Source organism: Megalops cyprinoides, chromosome 1, assembly GCF_013368585.1.
Source record: "Megalops cyprinoides isolate fMegCyp1 chromosome 1, fMegCyp1.pri, whole genome shotgun sequence".
NCBI classification, from domain to species: domain Eukaryota; kingdom Metazoa; phylum Chordata; class Actinopteri; order Elopiformes; family Megalopidae; genus Megalops; species Megalops cyprinoides.
In genome coordinates this window covers 18704000-18721838 of record NC_050583.1, presented here as the reverse complement: position 1 = coordinate 18721838, position 17839 = coordinate 18704000, and the positions used below count along the sequence as shown (strand labels likewise).

Sequence of the window (17839 nt, the reverse complement as noted above, 5' to 3'; positions counted from 1 at the left end):
CAGACAGAGAGAGAACCTGTTACAGACACCTGGACACTGCAGAGTGTGCGGAGGTACCAAGGAAGTCAGCACAGACACAGCGCAGAGACAGTGAGATACCAGAGAAACCAGCACAGACAGAGATACACTGCAGAGACAGAAGGGAGACCTGGACATCGAGGAAACCAGCAGAAACAGCAAGGATTTTGTGAGACCAGAAAAATCAGCACAGACAATGAGACACTGACTGAGACACCAGGAAAAGCTGCACACACACTAGGATGTCATATTATCGGGGTTGTCCTGGTGTTCATATTAGGGACTGGTATGATGGTTTACTCACCCGGCATGCAGAAACAAGGAGAGCCACAGTCTGTAGAACTGGTCAGGCACATCAGGGTTCAGAAACGGTAGGAGACCGCACACATCATCTAAGCAGTGCACCTGGGAACAGAAAAACAAGGGGAATAAAACAAAGAATTGGCCTTTTTCCCACCTCAGAATTGCTTATTGTTTTCTCTGTAGCTCCCTGGGCGAGATCCAAGCGTCTGTGATTAGGACTGGGAAAATGCCATCATTACCATGACGGCTCCACACCCACCCACCCCAGGCGTCCCTGCCTGTCCCCGTTAGCCAAGCGCAGACATGGCAAAAGCGATCACCTGCGAGCAGAGCGTAGCCTCCTCGTGGAAGTAGCCATGCATGAAAGTGCAGTACTCTCGCGTTGTGATCTCACACCTGTGGCGGGTACAAAAAACCAAGGAGAGACATTTCACCTGCAGAGCTGATCTCCGGCAGCAGTGTACAGTTGTCTCCTATGGTCACAACAGGAAGGGGTGTCTCACCTGCCCTTGGTCCCAATGCAGCAGGGTCTTCCCTTGATCTTGCAGTCCATGTGTCTGTACCCAGTGTGGTTCCACTTGCGTGGGGAGGTGCATATCTGAAACCAGGGGGGGAATGCCAAAGAAGCTTTCAGTGCTGCGATTGCCCAACACACAAAAACAATGCTAACATGCTGTAGCTTCGGTTATCATCGTCTTTATGCTGCCAGCATCATTAAAATACCAACAGATGACTGAACAGCAGTCCAATAATGTGATACGTCAATCATTCTCCACTCTCGCTGGAGGGAGGGGGAAGGCGGCAGAGTGTGACAGTGACCCATTCTGGAACTCCGTCTCTATCGGCAGACAAAAGTCACCTGTGGCGCAGCCCTGCGGAACTCACCGGCCACTTTGTGATGTCATCAGGCCACACGTGGGGCTTTGTTGAGGCAGGCTCTTCACAAGTCCTGTTGCCGACACACACCACAATTCGTGACACAAACAGAGGGAAAGCACACAGTCACTGACTCTGGTTCTCATTTGTGACACGCAGATTTTCTCTGAAAAATAAACCCAAGTCTTCCCTCCTTCTGATAGAGACACACAGTACCTGGGGTCCTGGTGACAGACGGAGCCAGACGATCTTATTATGTCTGTGTGCTCATTGTTCCACTTCATAAATGTGGCCAGTGTCTCCTACATGTGAAAGAGAAACATCAGAGTCATTCATTCAAGCAGTCCCTCCTCCTGAAGGTACTCTAGGTGTAAAGAGAAGAATCAAGAACAAAAAAAACACAAGATCAATGAAAGTAATTATGACATCCAAAAGTCATAAGCTCTAGCATGTGAGCCACGGGTTATTCAACCCCTTTATTTCTGGCAGCAAGCTGACAACATTTATTGATGTTCTTCTGTGGGTTTGAGCTGAGCTGGAAGCCTGTCAATCAGAGTGAACGCCCACACTTTGTGTAAGCATAAGCTGAGATTTTACAGCACGGTAACAATGGCAACCGGGAAGGAAAGGGAGAGGAGCTGCAGCTCCGTGCGGAGCGGTGCTGCGTTTTCGCACCGAGCAGTCTGCGCGGTGGGTCTGCACGCAGCCCGAGTCGTCGTTCTGCACGCAGCATCCCGACTCCCTCTCCAGGTCCTTGGCTTTCTCGATCAGCTTGCTGATCTGCTCGTCCCGTCGGATACAGGGGGAGAACTTGGCCCCCAGGTGGATCAGATCTTCCTGGGAGACAAACAAACAGACACACCCTTCACCGCACTGCTCACAGGAACAGCAGTCAACACAACTGCCAACCAATATCAAGCGTGCCACATTCAGCTGTCCATCAAAGGCACCACCTTAAAAGAAAACAGTGCAGGTAAACACGACAAAATGAGACCAAGAAAGGTCAACAAAACCTCTGTTTGATGATTAGACAGCGCTGGGCGTAGCAGGTGTATTAAAAGTGTGCAGTAACTTACTGAGCCGGGGCCAATCCAGAAGTTCTCCTGCTGGATGTACTTCACGCTCTCGTAGATCCCTTTGTTTCGCAGCACCTGTTGAGGAGACCAGAGCCGGGACTCAGAGCAGGACTGGGAAGCAGCTCGTGGCGACTTTCAGCGACGCCGGGTACGTCTCCCAAAGCTGAGCAGTCAGCCGACCTGCAGGGATAATCTGGAGCGCGGCCCGCAGATCCAGGGGAGTTTCCGCTGCCGTGACTCACTGCCACGTTCAGAGGGGGCGAGAGCGGCACTGTGGGCACGCCTCGGGGGGACTCACCAGCTCCGAGGCGGAGTGCTGGGCGAAGCCGACGGGGGCAAAGCCATAGGTGCCAATGGCCAGCAGGGTGATGACGATGTGCACAAAGGTGATCCAGTAGGTGAAATAAGGCCTGTGAGATGGGAGAGAGAGACAGGCAGAGTTCCCTTCACAGGAGCTCATTTTGGTCTGTTTCGGGGGAAAAAGGTGTACAGACACACTGAGTACCTTCGGAAATATTGCTTAGGTTTTTTTCTTCTGAGGTTCATTTTCACTTTTTCTAACAACTTTATTCAGGTTCACGAAGCAATTGAGCACTCTCACCACCTCCAGTGGTTTCACAGCAAGTAGGATTGCGAAGAGACAGAAAAGAAAGAAAAAAAAAAGATGTGCACCAGCTATCCTGCTATTGCATCATTCTGCAGCTCACGGCACCAATACTGACAGGAGGCATCACTCAACTCAAAATGTGTGGCTTCCTGTTCACACAATCCACTTTCCAGAAGGACTGCACAAATTGTACTAATTAAATGAACCAAGAAGCACTGCAATTTCTGTTTCTCTTCATTTTTCTGTGATTCCCAGATGTTCTTCAAAACATAGTACTGCACTCCCCACAACACAAACCACCAGTCTGCAGTACACTCTTCTTTCGTGACATACTACATTACATTACATTCATTTAGCACTTTTATCCAGAGCGACTTCCAGCACAATCGAACAGAAGTGTATCCATTCAAGTTCAATAACAGAGTAACAGTGTTAGGCTAACAACACTTCCAGACCGATGAGTGTGAGCACACACACCACCAGAAGGTATTTAACCAGCCCACAATGCCAGATTTGGACACGGGTAAAAAAACGAGTAAAAAAACACACAGATGACAGCCAAGCACAGTTAGGGACACATTCCTTAATCCGCAAGCTATCCCTTTCGGGTAATTCAGGTTTCTGAAGTGTGTTTGTGTGACGCGCCCTCCTGACCTCACCTGTGGCTGTGGAAGTCATCCAGCTGCTTCTGCACCTGGCTGCTGATGCTGCGGCGGTAATGGCGGTTCAGCCACTTGCCAACGACGCCCATGCCATACTCCCGCTTGTGCTTGTCAAAGGCGAAGTGTTTGACCTGCGAGGCAATTCGCCGGCCCCTGCGGGGGAGCGCTCCTCCAGCCGAGGCCTTGGACACGTCCTTCCTGCAGGCGGGGGAGGGAGACACACAGTCAGACTGTAAAGGCACTGAGGGACCAAAACAACTTCTGTCTCCCTGATTTATGAGGGCAAGGCAGCTTACAGGCTCTGGAACGGTCCCCCTTCGCCCACTTGCACTTCCCCAAAATGGGCCGGCTGGTGAGGAGCGAAAGAGGCTGACATCGGGGGTGACTCAAACACGTCGTCCGCCATGGAGTACATCTCTTCGTGGGCATCGACCTGTCCAGAGAGGGGTGGAAATCGGCAAAGACGACATAGGCCAAACTTGTTAACTGCAAGAATGCCCTCAAGAGACATTACTGACAGAAATTCCATCTATCTTTTTCTACCCCAATGCTACTACAGGCAGCCAATTACTTCAGGGGAAATGATTTATCTTTTTACACAGCGTGTTCACACTGGCTGGTGGAAAAGAGGAATAAAAATAGCCATCTGACATTTACTCTTAATTACTGCAGGGAAGAACTGCTCCGTCTAGTCTGAGGTGACAGTGTCAGATTCGGTTCACCCGTCAGGCAGCATAGATAGTAAGAACAGGTAGTAGCCCTTGCCTTGCTGAAGAAAACCGAGTCAGAGGTGTCGGCAGTGTCCACTGTGTCCTCCTCCAGCCAGCTGGGCCGTACAAAACTACGGCGGGGGAAGCCACGCCCGGTCTGAGACCCAGGGAGTCCCGTGCGGCCCTGTGTCAAATGATCAATCTGTTATAAACATAGCTCAACCAACACACACACACACACACACACACACACACACACACACACACACACACACACACACACACACACACAAATACAGACAGGCACAGAGACACGCTGAGGCTCAGGGATGCAGACACATGCTTTACGAAATGGGCCCCAGGGGAGCTCCCAAAGCGAGCGGACACAGAGCCGATGCTCCTGACCTTAAGCAGGTTGGAGGCAGCCCGGATGCTCATGCGGGCGACCGACTCTCTCTTCCTGCGGGGGAGGCGGGTGTAGCCGGAGCGCTGGCTGGAGAAGGAGCACAGGGAGCTGACGCCGGGGGTGAGGGGAGGGTGGGTGCTGTGAGGAGTCCGGGGTCGGTCTGTCTCATCGGGGTAACGGAACGCTCGTCCCCGCGCAAGAGGGTCCACAATCTGGTGGGGTCCATCGAGACAAACACAGAGAAGAAGAAACGTTCAGATTTACCTAGAATAGGTGGTCAAGGTCAGGCTTTAAAAAAAAATCACCTTGCATACTCTCAGAGACTTCAGTCAGTCATACACATTCATCCATTCCCACTTTACCTAAAACTTGCATTTCCCATTAATATTTAGGGGGAAATGTCATTCACTTTATACAACGACATTCATATTGGTGCAGCCAATGATGCCCCCTAACAAGAAATTCAAGTTATGATCAATTTGAGAATAAATGGCATCTACTTGCATAGAGGATGATGGTGATGGTGATGTGAAACGTGGAGAGTGACAGCAAGCTATGAAGTACACACACGTCCACACGCAAACACAAAGTTAAACATCCGTTTACACTGACTTTGATGTTGCAACACTGACAGACATGCGGGAGGTAAATACAAAAGGATGTGGTCGGGGGCGCGTAACTCCGTGAGAATGCAAGTGCCCACATCCACGTGGGGGGAAATCTTACCCAGCAATTTGCAGACAACAATGAGGTGAGGAGACACAGACAAACAGGAGCTAGGGACAAGAGCATCGACCACACTGGCAGAGTGGAACTGGGAGTAACAGAGCCGCGCTAGGAGCAGACTGCATTATTTATAAAAGGCGAGGGAATTACTTCCCCCAGACTGGTGCTGCTGCTGCCTCCTCCTCCTTACTCTGCCTGCTCATGTGGGCATACTGCTGCTGCACAAGTTCACAGTTAACGCTGTCACCGGTACAAGTGTGAACGGGAAGTTCTATTCTTGCTCCACACAATGACGACACACATCCCTCCCTGCTTGAATCCCCTCTCAATCCCCAGCACCTCATGAGCACCTCATTTTTAGACAGAAAACCAAATACAATCCTTATACAAAGGTACTACAGGGTGCTTCAGTATTCACACACTACTCTGGGGAATATCCATATTGACCGAAACATAAGGCAGCTCTTTTTGTTTTCATAAAATACAATGTTACGTTCATAGACAAGTCAAAATTGCTAACACTAATGCTAAATCACAAAAGGTGGCGCTACTGGGCAGGGAATGCATTCCACAGTGGCCATGTGTAGCTAGCATAGCAGGAGGAAAATGGATAAGCCCACCTGCAGGGAACATGTGGACAGAAGTGGATGAGAAGATGGGCACACATGTAAGAACACATGCAGTTGCCCAGGAGTCATAATGCTAGTTAATACAGGAGAAGCATCAGACAGCTGTTTCACTGCTGAAAAATACAGCTGCATCAAAAACAATGCGAGACGACAGCACAGCATGAAATGTTTTGATAAACACCGAGGGACATAAAATTCATTTATAATGACAACATTTTTGTTTTTTGCAAGACAAATAAAAAGGTTTTGTCATATTGGATTTTGAACATTGTCACTGGACTGAAACCTGTGAACGGCCTACCAATTGCAGAGCCGCTTCAATGGCAAGTAAGAAAACATTAGGGTTTTCTCCATTGGCTGAAGATGTATTATTTCGTGGGCGTTTCATAGTGCTTTTTGGTAAATTTTTAAAATTCAGTTCATTGAAAAGCATGCAAGCCTTATATTCAGGGCAATGGGTACTTCATTTCATGGATCTTTCACATTAACCCTTTCTTTCCTTACACATACAAGCGCACAAATGACCTATGGCTAAACATGCATCCAAACAGAATACTCTGGATAAATAAGTAAACAAACATGTCAGTCTTGTAGCATCCTTCCCTACTGTACCCTCATGTATGTCTAAGTCTTCTGCATGGCCACCACCATGGTGCTCTTAACTTAAATCACTTCAATAAATGTTATAGGTCTGTGCTGTGTAAGCTTCCCTCTGATTGGCTACACAAACAAGGGGATGTAATGTGAAGCGTCCGACGGGGGCGGTACCCTGGGCAGCTTGCATGCAGCAGGAGACTCCGGGCCCTGGTCCTGGCTGGGCATCTCGGGCTCGCGGTACTGGGCCTTCAGCTTGCCGTAGCGCTGGCTGCAGTGGCGAAGGCTCTTGCGCTGCCATATCTGCTGCTTGGTCTCGCAGTCGCTGCCCACCCCGAACCACTGCGCCGTGCCCCTGGGTTTTCCCCGTAGGGAAGTGGGAAACAGTCTGTCACTTGTGTGTTACGCTGCAGGCTCACAAGAGTGGCCACCCTCATTTTGCTTGTGAAAAAGTCAATGCTTGTATCAAACATCAGCAAAACAAGTACTACCCAATTAGGGTACAGGTTTGCCTTCACGCACAGATGAGGATAACAGTTCCAGTGACATAAGCACAGACTGAGCAAAATCCCTTCGGTCTACTTTTCATTATATTCTTCTGAACCGAAGTGGGTCAAGTGGAATGTTGTGAATGGAACAGAAATGTATCCTATTATCCTGTTACTGGGCACTGTAACTAGTGCCAAGTGGTATGAGCACTTTGTTCAGTATTTTTACCAATGTGTCACTTGAAACCAAGAGAACATGCCTGCTTATAACACATATCCAGAGTTATGAAATCCTGGTCCCCTTCAGCAAACCCCAGGGAGTATGTCTGCAAGGCAGTCTGTACTGTTATATAACTGCCCGCTTTGTGACCCACTGTAGAGCTGTGCAGTATTTTTGTCAAATTAGACCAATTATTGTTTTTTTACATATTACTTAGTACCAATTACTTTGTGGGTGTGTGTGTGTGTACAGTTCTACAATGCACAGTTCTACAATGCATAGTAGTAGTAACTGCTAGCAAGTAACATCCCAAAAACAGCAACTGGTAGTAAGTAGTATGTGGTACACACACACAGGGCTGTTAGAGGTCCTGGATGGGCATGCATCTGTCCATACCCTGGAAAAGGGGTGGTGGAATTCACATTAATTGTGAGGCTGACAGGTGAGTGGAAGAAGAATGTGCGGAGGTCCGCAGCACCTCACCTGCGGATGCTCTGGGACAGGGAAGTCTGTCTGTGGAACGCCGCCCTCCTCTCCTCTGCCGTCGTCGACGGTGCGTCCTCTGACACAGCTTCTCTGGACTGCTGCACACTCCCGCTCTTCTTCAGGGAAGGCCTTAGGGGCTGCGCAGGCCCAGGGGGAGGAACACCCAGAGAGCGGACACAGAGAAGGGGAACACCATCAGGGACGCACAGCTAGGGGAGGTAAAACGAGCTCATCGTTTCCCCCTACCATCCCCCAGACATGGGGCACCACATCCCACGAGGGCTGAAACGCACAGACATTTTACATTACTCAAAATAAAAGATCCACACTGAACATGTTTTCTTTTTTCATAAAAAAGAAGGTTAAGATTAAAAATTCTGGCATACTGTTCTCGTTAACAAACAGTGTTACCCTGTTGGTAACCTTTTTCGAACCCTGACACGTCAACACATTTTACGCAGTCAGGAACTGCAAACAGTCCCTCTGTTTTCCACCTCCAGGTTGAAATGAGAGCACAATCCACGACAAATAAAACAATTTTCTCAGTTTAGCCATTTCTTCCCTTATGCTTAATTTGTAGAAAGACTTAAACATTACTGTGTTGCTTCTATGAGAGAGGCCACTGCTGCCAGGCACTGAGGGAAAACCTCTAATTTCTCCATCTTACAAACTGACTTCAGTAGTCAACATAGACACATCATAAATCAACTCAAACGGCAGACAGTTGATATATCTGGAGGAGGCTATAGCCATAAAGGTGTAAGTTACAACCATAAATGTATCTTCCTTCTCCAGGCAGCGAAACTACTTCACTGCTAACAACATCTGTTAGTATTAATGCCTATGAAAATGGGAAATTGTACTCAACTGAAAAAATATTTTGTTAATGAAGGTAACTAATGACAGTGCTTTTACCTGCTGAAAGAAGTTTTAAAAATGTGCATTTTCATGATACAGTGTCCTTCTATATACAAAAGAAATCCGCCAAGGTTTCAGCAATGTTTTCTGTACAGAGACTCAGCGGGAGTGCTGTTCCTCCCTGAAGGGATGCCACTGCTGGTGTGTGAGCCAGCAGATGGTGGTCCCGGCCAGCGAGGCGTGTCTGCGTGGGCAGGCCCCTGCAAAAGGAGGCCTCGCCCCGCAGCCACCCCTCTGATCGCTTATGACATTTAATGGTAGTTGATGGTCTCATGCGTGATGGAGCAAATGATTTCAGCTAAACAGTCACTTAACCTGGACGACACCCCTGGGGTGGGCTTATTTGGGGCGTTTTGGGTTCAGCTCATTTTTGCACTGCCAAAATGAAAAGCTAATGAGAAAAAAAAATTGAAAATTGAAAATCAATGTTGTTCAGACTCACAGTAATGTCTTTTTTTCCCTTCTTTGCAGCAGTGGCTTGTTAACCATGGTGGTTAACCATGTTTTAAGTGATCTGTGGCTCCCAGGAGATAGGCTATGGTGAAAAACACTGACATCTGCCGTATCCACTGTATAAAAGCCACCACCTACACACACTGCTGCAAGAGGAGCCGAATCACCATCACCAGCAGGCCTGGGAATAACCTGGGCCCTTGGTTTTTTCGCCTACACTGGGGATTATCAGATCTCTCATCCGCCCCCACAGCAAAGGCAGCACTCCCTATGAGGCTGTGAATGTAGGGGAGAGGTCAGCATACCTGTTTCACAGCATCCATTTTGTCCTCGTCCTCAGCCGGAGGGATAGCAATAACTAGACTGGGCGGTTTCTTGCTCTTCAACCGACTGTCTGATTGGCTGCCGTTGTGGTGTGTGTCACCCTCATCCTGTGATGACATCCTGCTCGGACCGCAGCCCTCTAAGGAAGGAGAGTATAACAGACGTGTTACATCTTACATCACTTACTTAAAATTAGTCAGGAAGCCATTTCTAGATTCACAGGTTTCACTCCAAACCCAGGCCTGCAACTGTGAATGCAGCAGATGAAATTACATCTCATATATTTTTTTCCACAGGAACAACTGAAGCCAGCACTAGAGCTAACACAATACTTTTACAAGAGCCTCCGCCACAATCTGTATAGTTCATGGATAACTGGAACTTTCACAACCAAAACTACAGCTCAAAAGTACATTCAGGGGAGTCCTATTCAGACTGTGTGGAATTTCTCCACCAAAAAAGTTATCCTGTGTAAAGACATAAAAGGCTCAGAACGCTACCTTATAATTACTTAGAATTTGACATTTATATCTAATCCGAGCTTGCTGTATGATAAAATATTCTTGAAAATTAACCTTTTCAAAAAACCAAGCACACATCAAAGCTGTGTTTGCAGTTCTAATGTGACCCCATACAATGACAGTAGTCTGCATATAAAATGAGCAGGTCTCAACCTCTGCTCAAGTGCTGTTGAGTCACGGAAATCTCTCAGGCTGGTACTGACTTACTGCCAAAGCAGGTCAGTGGAAACACAGCTGAGATCAATGGTCCTTAAGTGGCAGATATATGAAAGGAATGCCCAACCAAATACACTCCCTGAGATCCACTTCTCTCTTGCGTGCCTTTTAAAACTAAAGGAAAATGGCCATTATCTTTTGCCATCAGGTTAATTATATGTCTGAGATCTTAGGGAAGGAGAATGCGCCGCAGAATAAATGGCTGTTTAGGATCCATTTGAGTAGGTGTAACTGGTATAGGTGTAACTGTGCTGGCCGTCTCCTGCACGTCCTCTCATGACACCTCTTCCCTTTTTCAGTTGCTGATCCACCACAAGACACACATGTTGTGCTGTCAGACCAATTTCTTGAGAAATGTTACTGACAAAGCAGGATACTGCAGGAGTGACACAACACATATGAGACGCTCCACTGCTGCAGATAGTTGAGTAAGAATACCATTGACATTGGCAAGCTCCACTACAAATGTCTACAGCTGCAAAATATACAGTAGCCTTCTTATCTCAATAAGTACTACTGCAGGAACTTGAGTACAGAGTGAACAACCTCCCTCTGTTTAAATGTCTAAAGAATATAAACAACTAAGAAAAACGCATGAAAAATGGCAATAAACAGTCATACCACTGTTTTCAGACAGCTTATTAAGACTGTGAGAAAAGCATGTGATCTGGAACCAAACTACCAGTGAATCATCAATTCATACCAGCAGCTGTAAACATTACATGATAAAATTAACACTTCGAATTCGCAGATAAATAAATCACTACATAAATTGCAAAGAAAAGGCTTCGTCAGCATCATACGGCTTGCTGTTTTGCCGCATAAATATGTATAGTGGTTCACCGGGGGCCAATAATGAGCTACAACTTTCAAACATGGAGCATTTCCAAGGCTGAATTACAAGCACATAAAATAGATTATAGTCTGACTGACAGCTGTTGCTGGGACTCTGGCTTGTTCAACGCAGTTTAGTGGTGTATGACCTTAGGTATTTTCTGACCTATCAACCACTTCCTCCAGTGTACCTACACTACCCCTACTGACCACTGACATCAAGGAGAGAGAACTCCTCCACACCCACCAAAATATAAGAAAGAAAACATGAAGCTGAGTTACTCTGTATGAAATCAATAAAATGTGTCCATGGCTGGTGTCATGGTAAATATTTATGGTTACCCTGTAAAATCTGGACTTTTTTGTGTTGTTCAAAAAACATTTGTTAAGGCTGTGAAGTCAGTCTTTTCATGCTTATTGAATGAACATCTACAATACACACTTTCAATTCCAAACCCATTGATTTCAACAACGTTCAACATTTTTAACAACTTCTCTGTTACAAAACAATGCAGTAGATACACCTGGCTTTGAAAAAAGATTACAGCTCTGACATTAAAGTAGGCCAAAATTCTAAACAACGTGTATCTCCCAAACAGGTGCGATCACAGGCTTTTTAAAATATGCACCACTAAAATTCCTCCCAGAGACAAACAAATGTGAATGTTTTCTTTAAAATAAAAAAAATAATTAACATGGAATGATACAGCTTTGTTTCCTCCATTTATTTAGGCTGGCCCCTTAATGCCCCTTGCAGCTGCCAGACTCTGCAGTTTAAGGGCCTGTACCTAAAGAGCCCAGGGGCATGGATTTGGTCACTGCTTCTCCTTTGTATCGCGGTGCTTATCCAAGGTCACGGCAAACAACCCCCCCCCCCTTTTTTTTTCGCATCAGTAAAATCAGCTGATGCAAATTTAGTATTTGCATGTATGATTTATGAGCCCCCACGGGCAAACCTATGAATAAAAAATATGGACTGACCACGTAATACTGTGTACAACATCAGATTATGGAAATGTTTTGATTATAACAAGAGACTTTATGAAGACTGAAACTAGGCTGATGGTCTCTTAACCAAACAGAATCCAGTAAAGGAACCAGCACTTACCTCTCACTTTTAGAGTCTATTACTCCATTTTACTCCATGAGCAACACTATGAAGAAACGAAGGCTGGGGCAACAGTTTTCAGCTGCACGCCTTCTTTGCCTAACCGTCCACTATATCCACAAGGTTTTCAAGCTCTTGTTGGAGCCTCTACAAATCAATAAAGACATCTCTGACAGCTCTGGAAATGGAGGCACCAGGATTGGCATATCTCGAGAAATCTGACACCAGTGAAGTCAAAGTCAATCTGCTCTGTTGGAGGGAGGCTGAAATGGACTTTGTGTGTGTGCGTATACATGTGTGTGTGTGCATATATGCGTGTGTGTGTGTGTGTGTGTGTGTGTGTTAGAGTCGGGGGGTGGGGGTGAGTGGCACCCCTCTACTGAGAAATGCCTCACCCCGAGTTAATGGACTCTCATAGCCTTTGAGGAGGTCTTTTATTAATGTGGTTTTCTACAGCATGCTCACACAGACGCAGATGGCATCTTTACCACAACTTATCCTAATGCATCTGTATTGTTTAGCTAGTTCAAAACAAAGTACTGGACTTGTCCTCATAACACCACACTAACGACGTGTCTTGTACACACTTGTACTGTCCCTCCTATCCCTGTTTACGTGACCTTCAGAAAATGTTTCTGAGTCACATTTTGTAGGTATAATCTTTATCCTTAATCCTATATCTTTAGTCTTATGAGTCACTGGGGGCTTAGTTTTTAAGGAAACTGCATGACTGCCGCTTATGTGATGAGGTGCAGTTTCCACTCCTCTCCCTCAGGTGTCTTCCAGAGATAGTTCCCCAGGTTACTCAACAGAAAACCCACAGGGAATTTCCATCAGGTAATCAGAGCCATTAATTTTTTAGCAAAGCAGACAAGATGGCTACAACAATTCAGAGGGACAGGGTGTATCGGCAGCCTTGGACCATCTATGTTTCACATTTTTTTAGGCTGATATGTGAGCAGAGGATTGCTCTTGCCCATGTTGCAGTTGTTTTTCTGCCACACGCTTACACAGATCTAAGCAGACTATTCTGTGCCATCCAGGAAATTTCAAGGAGCTCTAAAGTTGGTTTCCACAACAACTTGAGTAAATGGGAAACCAAACCTCTAGGGATTATCAAGGATTTTCTCTCTGAAGGAAACATTTCTTACTGCCCTTGAAAACATGCTAAAAGAGGTTATGAGTAAACAGTGACCTCAACAACACCAACGCCAACAAATGCAATGACTACCAGGATGAAAATACATCAGTATTTTGGTCTGTCGTTTCCAAAAATGTCAAAAACGTTAACAACAATCGCCACACAAACACTGAAGCAACCTCATACAGTCTGACTGCAACACCTTCCCATTTTCCCTGCTGTCTTGAAAATTTCAAAATACAGAAATGTGAATATCGCCAGGTTGGTTCTCATTACTTGAAAATGCTTTTAAAAGACTTACCTAAGGCTGTTTTTAGTTGATGTTGTGTTTAAAAAAATGTGATGTAATGCAAGAAATATGATTCATACTGGCTCAAAATTATATACAGATATGACTAGACTACTAGAATGCAGTGGCAAAGAGTGCTGGCACTACTTAACAGTTGAGTCAGGGTCTGAGGACACAATACAATGAAATTATTAAATCTCAATTATAATAAACAACTTAGATAAAATGGGCAGAAAGGCCAGTCCCTATTACTATATTTTCTTCCATTTTTCTGTGAGTGACTTGGGCAGCTATGTCAGAGGCACATTTCTAATGTGTGATTGAAAAAGATTTGATCCAAGAAATGTATAACAAGAAATCCCTATGCATGTATATACAGTATGTACGTATATATAAACACAAAATGCACTTTGGATAAAACCTGCATGTCTGTTGTGTCCATATCTACAGATCTACAAATGACCACATCTCCATGGTTTGATTCATACATCTTTACATTAAGGCTAGGACACACATTTAAACATTCTGGAAATCGCTGGAAAGCACACAGTCAGTTAACTGGGCAAACGTTTTAGCTGCGCTACTGTACAAAAGGGAAGTCAGGGCTGACACAGCAGATGAGTTTTAAATTCAGAGAATCAAACCGTGTCACCTCCTCGGGACTCAGAGCCATACAGCACCCCCACTGGACTCTGACGCTGCCCTGTAAGCCTACAAGGAACCTCTCATGACTCAATGGTCACTGACTGTTTCCACCAGGCTATCTGTCTATTTCATTTAGCATGCCTATGTTGTTTGTTTGCAGTGCAGTGACAGATTAAATAAACCCAGCCACACAGCAATCAGAGTCTCGTGCAAACCCCAAAATGGGAGTTTCACGTGAAGTTGTGTGGACTGATAACATCCCAGAAAGACACACTGATTCACGAGTCCAGCACAGCCAGCTGAACAAACTTTTGGGACTCCTACTTAGATTTTTCATTCCCTCCAACTGGTCAGTTTTGCACTCACATCTACTTAATTCATTACATTATTATGATTTAGCAGACTCTCTTATCCACAGGGACTTACATAAATTGCAATTTTTAGGTACAAGGTTTAGTACCTTGCCCAGGGGTACAACAGCAGCACCCTTTCAAGGAGTCAAACCAACATGCTTTTGGTCACCAGTCCTGCTCCTTTCCACTACACCACCCTGCTGCCCTATTTCATGGAGAGAGGAAACATAGCAAAATGTCAGAGAGATCCACTTTCTTTGGAAATGTAATAAATACCCCCACCCAAGCAAGGGAAACATCCATGAAGAAGACACTGTCCATCCTAACCAATTTCCAAAAGCTGACTGACACAGGGAAAATATCTGTCGTGCTAAGAGGGGGGCCTACAGTCCCACTAGCAGCTCAGTATGTAGCCACAGGTCACAGCCTGAAGGACAAGGAGTGAGAAAGGGGATGCCTAACCGACAGAGCCCTTTTTTGTAGACTTTGTACTGTTTAGTGTTTGCGTTATGTGTTATGTTTGTTTTTCTTTGGCAACACGAATGCCTATTTGTCATGCAAATAAAGCTTAATAAATTGAAAACTGCACTGAACCTGAGTAAAATCTGAGAAATTAAAGCAAATGCCCGGCCAAATTACATTACATTACGTTATTGGCATTTAGCAGACGCTCTTATCCAAAATGACTTAACAAGGTTATGGATTTTACATGTTCACCATTTAAACAGCTGGGGCAGTTTACTTAGGAAATTCTGGGTTGAGCACCTCGCCCAAAGATACAGCAGCAGCAGTGCCCCAGAAGGGAATCAAACCAGCATCCTTTCGGTTATGAGCTGTGCTCCTGTGCTTACCACTACACCACACTACCGATAGATTTGGTGAACACTGTCTGGATCCCCACTAAACTGTAAGGTAAAAAACTCAGTGTAGCACTCCTTTAATAAATTTCCAATCTTCCATTTGCATTTCCAGCTTGGCGCAAACTCTTTTGCAATTTGTCCTTCTTTCTCCCCATCTGGAATGCACTCTCAAGGACAATTATCTGGCAATTCTTAAGGTTACATAACAACATGCCTTCCTGGCAGTAAACACGAGAGCGGCCAATTTGAAATCAACAGCATGTGTGGAAATGAGAGGCGCTTCTTTTAGTGAAACCTGGGAGAAGGTGACACTAAAAAGACACAGGTAAGAAAGTCACAAGGTCAACATCATGTCTAATTTTTCAAAATGAAATTCTTGCCTAACTACTGGCATGGTCAGCTTGAACATTTCACTGTGAATACTAATATGAATTTGAAAATAGCTTGCTACCCATATATTATTTACAAAAGAGAGCTGGCATTGTTGGTTTTTGGCAACCTACTCACAGCCTGTTTTTCAGGCAACAATCAGGAGCAAAATGGATGGCACTCATTCAGGAGGTTGCCAGTGAGCATGAACATTATGAATTCTGTCTTAACAGAACAATCCAATTCCAAAGCGAGAATACTGAGCCAATCTGTACGATATTTCCCAGATTACACTGCATTATTTAAAGCATGACAGCACCTTCCAAAAAGCTAAAGCTTGTTTACATGCCGTGAAAGTGGTCTTTCACCAGCCAATGATCCTTGTAAGATTGTGTTTTGAACAAAATCTGAACTTAATTTGAACTCTGCGATCTTAAAATTACTCAGCGTCAAGAAAGCAGAGGATCCCTTTAAAGAACTACAGTACATTACTAGCCAGGAGCACAAACATATTTTAATGACCCCCCCAGGGTTGCACTTTGAGTTTTTGACCTGGTAATACATACACCACAATAACCACATGCTCCAGAAATAGGTCAGGTCCTTTGGGAACATTCAATCACTGTAGCAAATACACTAGACCTTTCCGCTTGAGCAAATTACAATTTAATTAACACAGAGTGCCTTCCCTTTGATTCCTTCAAATGACAGAAAAGAAACAGTGAGTACCTGTGCTACTGGTTAGTGTAACCACCATAAATCCATTACCCTAGAGGAAAGACACCTTGCACTCCTAGCATTTGCTGCCACCATGTGTTCCAGAGGAGCGAGTCACAAGCCTATCCCACTGTGGAAGCTTTAACTATCGAGGTGACCGGCTCTGCACACAACTCCCGCAACACCAGCTTTCACCGCATGACCATACCTGTGTAAACGGTCATCAAGCATGCGCTGCGGAGAATGTCAGCCTTCCTAGGTATTGCTCTTCGCGGTAACCCGACCCCGTTCTCAACCGCCAACAAAGCAGACAGAATCAGTTTTCACTTCCACAGCGGCAGCTGAATAGGATGCACCCCACTCCCCTCTTAGCCACGTGCTAAAGCATGATCAAGAGACCTGCAGCCACATGCTCAGCTTGGGAAGACCTGTGTTATTTACTTTTCCAGCACAGTGCCAGAGCTGTGAAAACTCCCTGTAGCTCATGTTGTGTGCAGCAGGGGGCTGGTATGTGTGGCCCAGTTCTGAAAACAAACATACTAATAGCACGCGGACTGTAAATGTGACCCTCTGGGGCCTAGTAATGACCAAAGACATGTTCTGTTAAAGGCCAGCTCATCCCAAACTCCCCCACCCGCCAACATGCATGCAAGTTTGTCTTGTGAGCAGAGATGATAGCCTAACACAATCCACTAAACTCCCTGTGCAAACGGCTGCTCCCTTACAAATGACAAATGTCACGAAACCACCCAAAATCAACCAAAGTTTCTGGAGCAACAGCACATCTTTGAGAATTTACCCATCTATGTTTTGAAAATAATATCAAACAGCTTCTACAAAAACAAAAAATAAAATTCCACATAGTGCACTTAGAATGTCCCCACACTTACATCTCAACAGCAGTGGAATGATATTGCCTGACAGTCAGCTTTGGTACTGAGCTCTCTGGGGGGAAGAGTCCTTCAGCCTGTGTCATTACCACATCTCGTTCATCATCTCGTTACAGCAACATACCAGCCTGAAGGAAAGAATAAACACATATCCCTCCATTATCATCACTGTAATAGAGACAAATGCATTTCATTAGATTTCTTTCATGCTTACCCTGTCAACTCCTTCTAAAGACCTCTTGTCAGTCATGACAGTGGACCTAGGAACAATCGATCGACAGGAAGTATTGGCAGTGCACGCAACGGGCTTCTGGGATGTTTAACCAACACAGCAAAAATCCCTGACACACACACTCCCTCTGCAAGGACCACAGTCCAATCCAAAGAGACAACACACTAT

General features: G+C 45.5%; 1 protein-coding gene across 4 annotated transcripts in view; it reads right to left on the bottom strand.

Annotated features, from left to right (window-relative positions):
- LOC118785038 (inactive rhomboid protein 2-like) overlaps nt 1–17839 on the bottom strand; it is a 33402-nt gene that overhangs the window by 9267 nt on the left and 6296 nt on the right. For 2 of the 4 annotated variants that reach the window (XM_036539574.1, XM_036539566.1), the window contains exons 2-17: nt 17440–17567; nt 9478–9635; nt 7799–7938; nt 6782–6962; nt 4658–4870; nt 4308–4436; nt 3839–3975; nt 3540–3740; nt 2572–2683; nt 2274–2348; nt 1873–2034; nt 1414–1499; nt 1207–1270; nt 825–919; nt 642–717; nt 323–423 (exon numbers count right to left, since the gene is read on the bottom strand). In XM_036539574.1, the coding sequence (XP_036395467.1) occupies nt 323–423; nt 642–717; nt 825–919; nt 1207–1270; nt 1414–1499; nt 1873–2034; nt 2274–2348; nt 2572–2683; nt 3540–3740; nt 3839–3975; nt 4308–4436; nt 4658–4870; nt 6782–6962; nt 7799–7938; nt 9478–9615 (1910 nt within the window). In that variant the 5' untranslated portion in view covers nt 9616–9635; nt 17440–17567. The remainder of the gene's footprint in view (nt 1–322; nt 424–641; nt 718–824; nt 920–1206; nt 1271–1413; nt 1500–1872; nt 2035–2273; nt 2349–2571; nt 2684–3539; nt 3741–3838; nt 3976–4307; nt 4437–4657; nt 4871–6781; nt 6963–7798; nt 7939–9477; nt 9636–17439; nt 17568–17839) is intronic. The other 2 variants (XM_036539589.1, XM_036539582.1) reach the window with 1 other exon arrangement.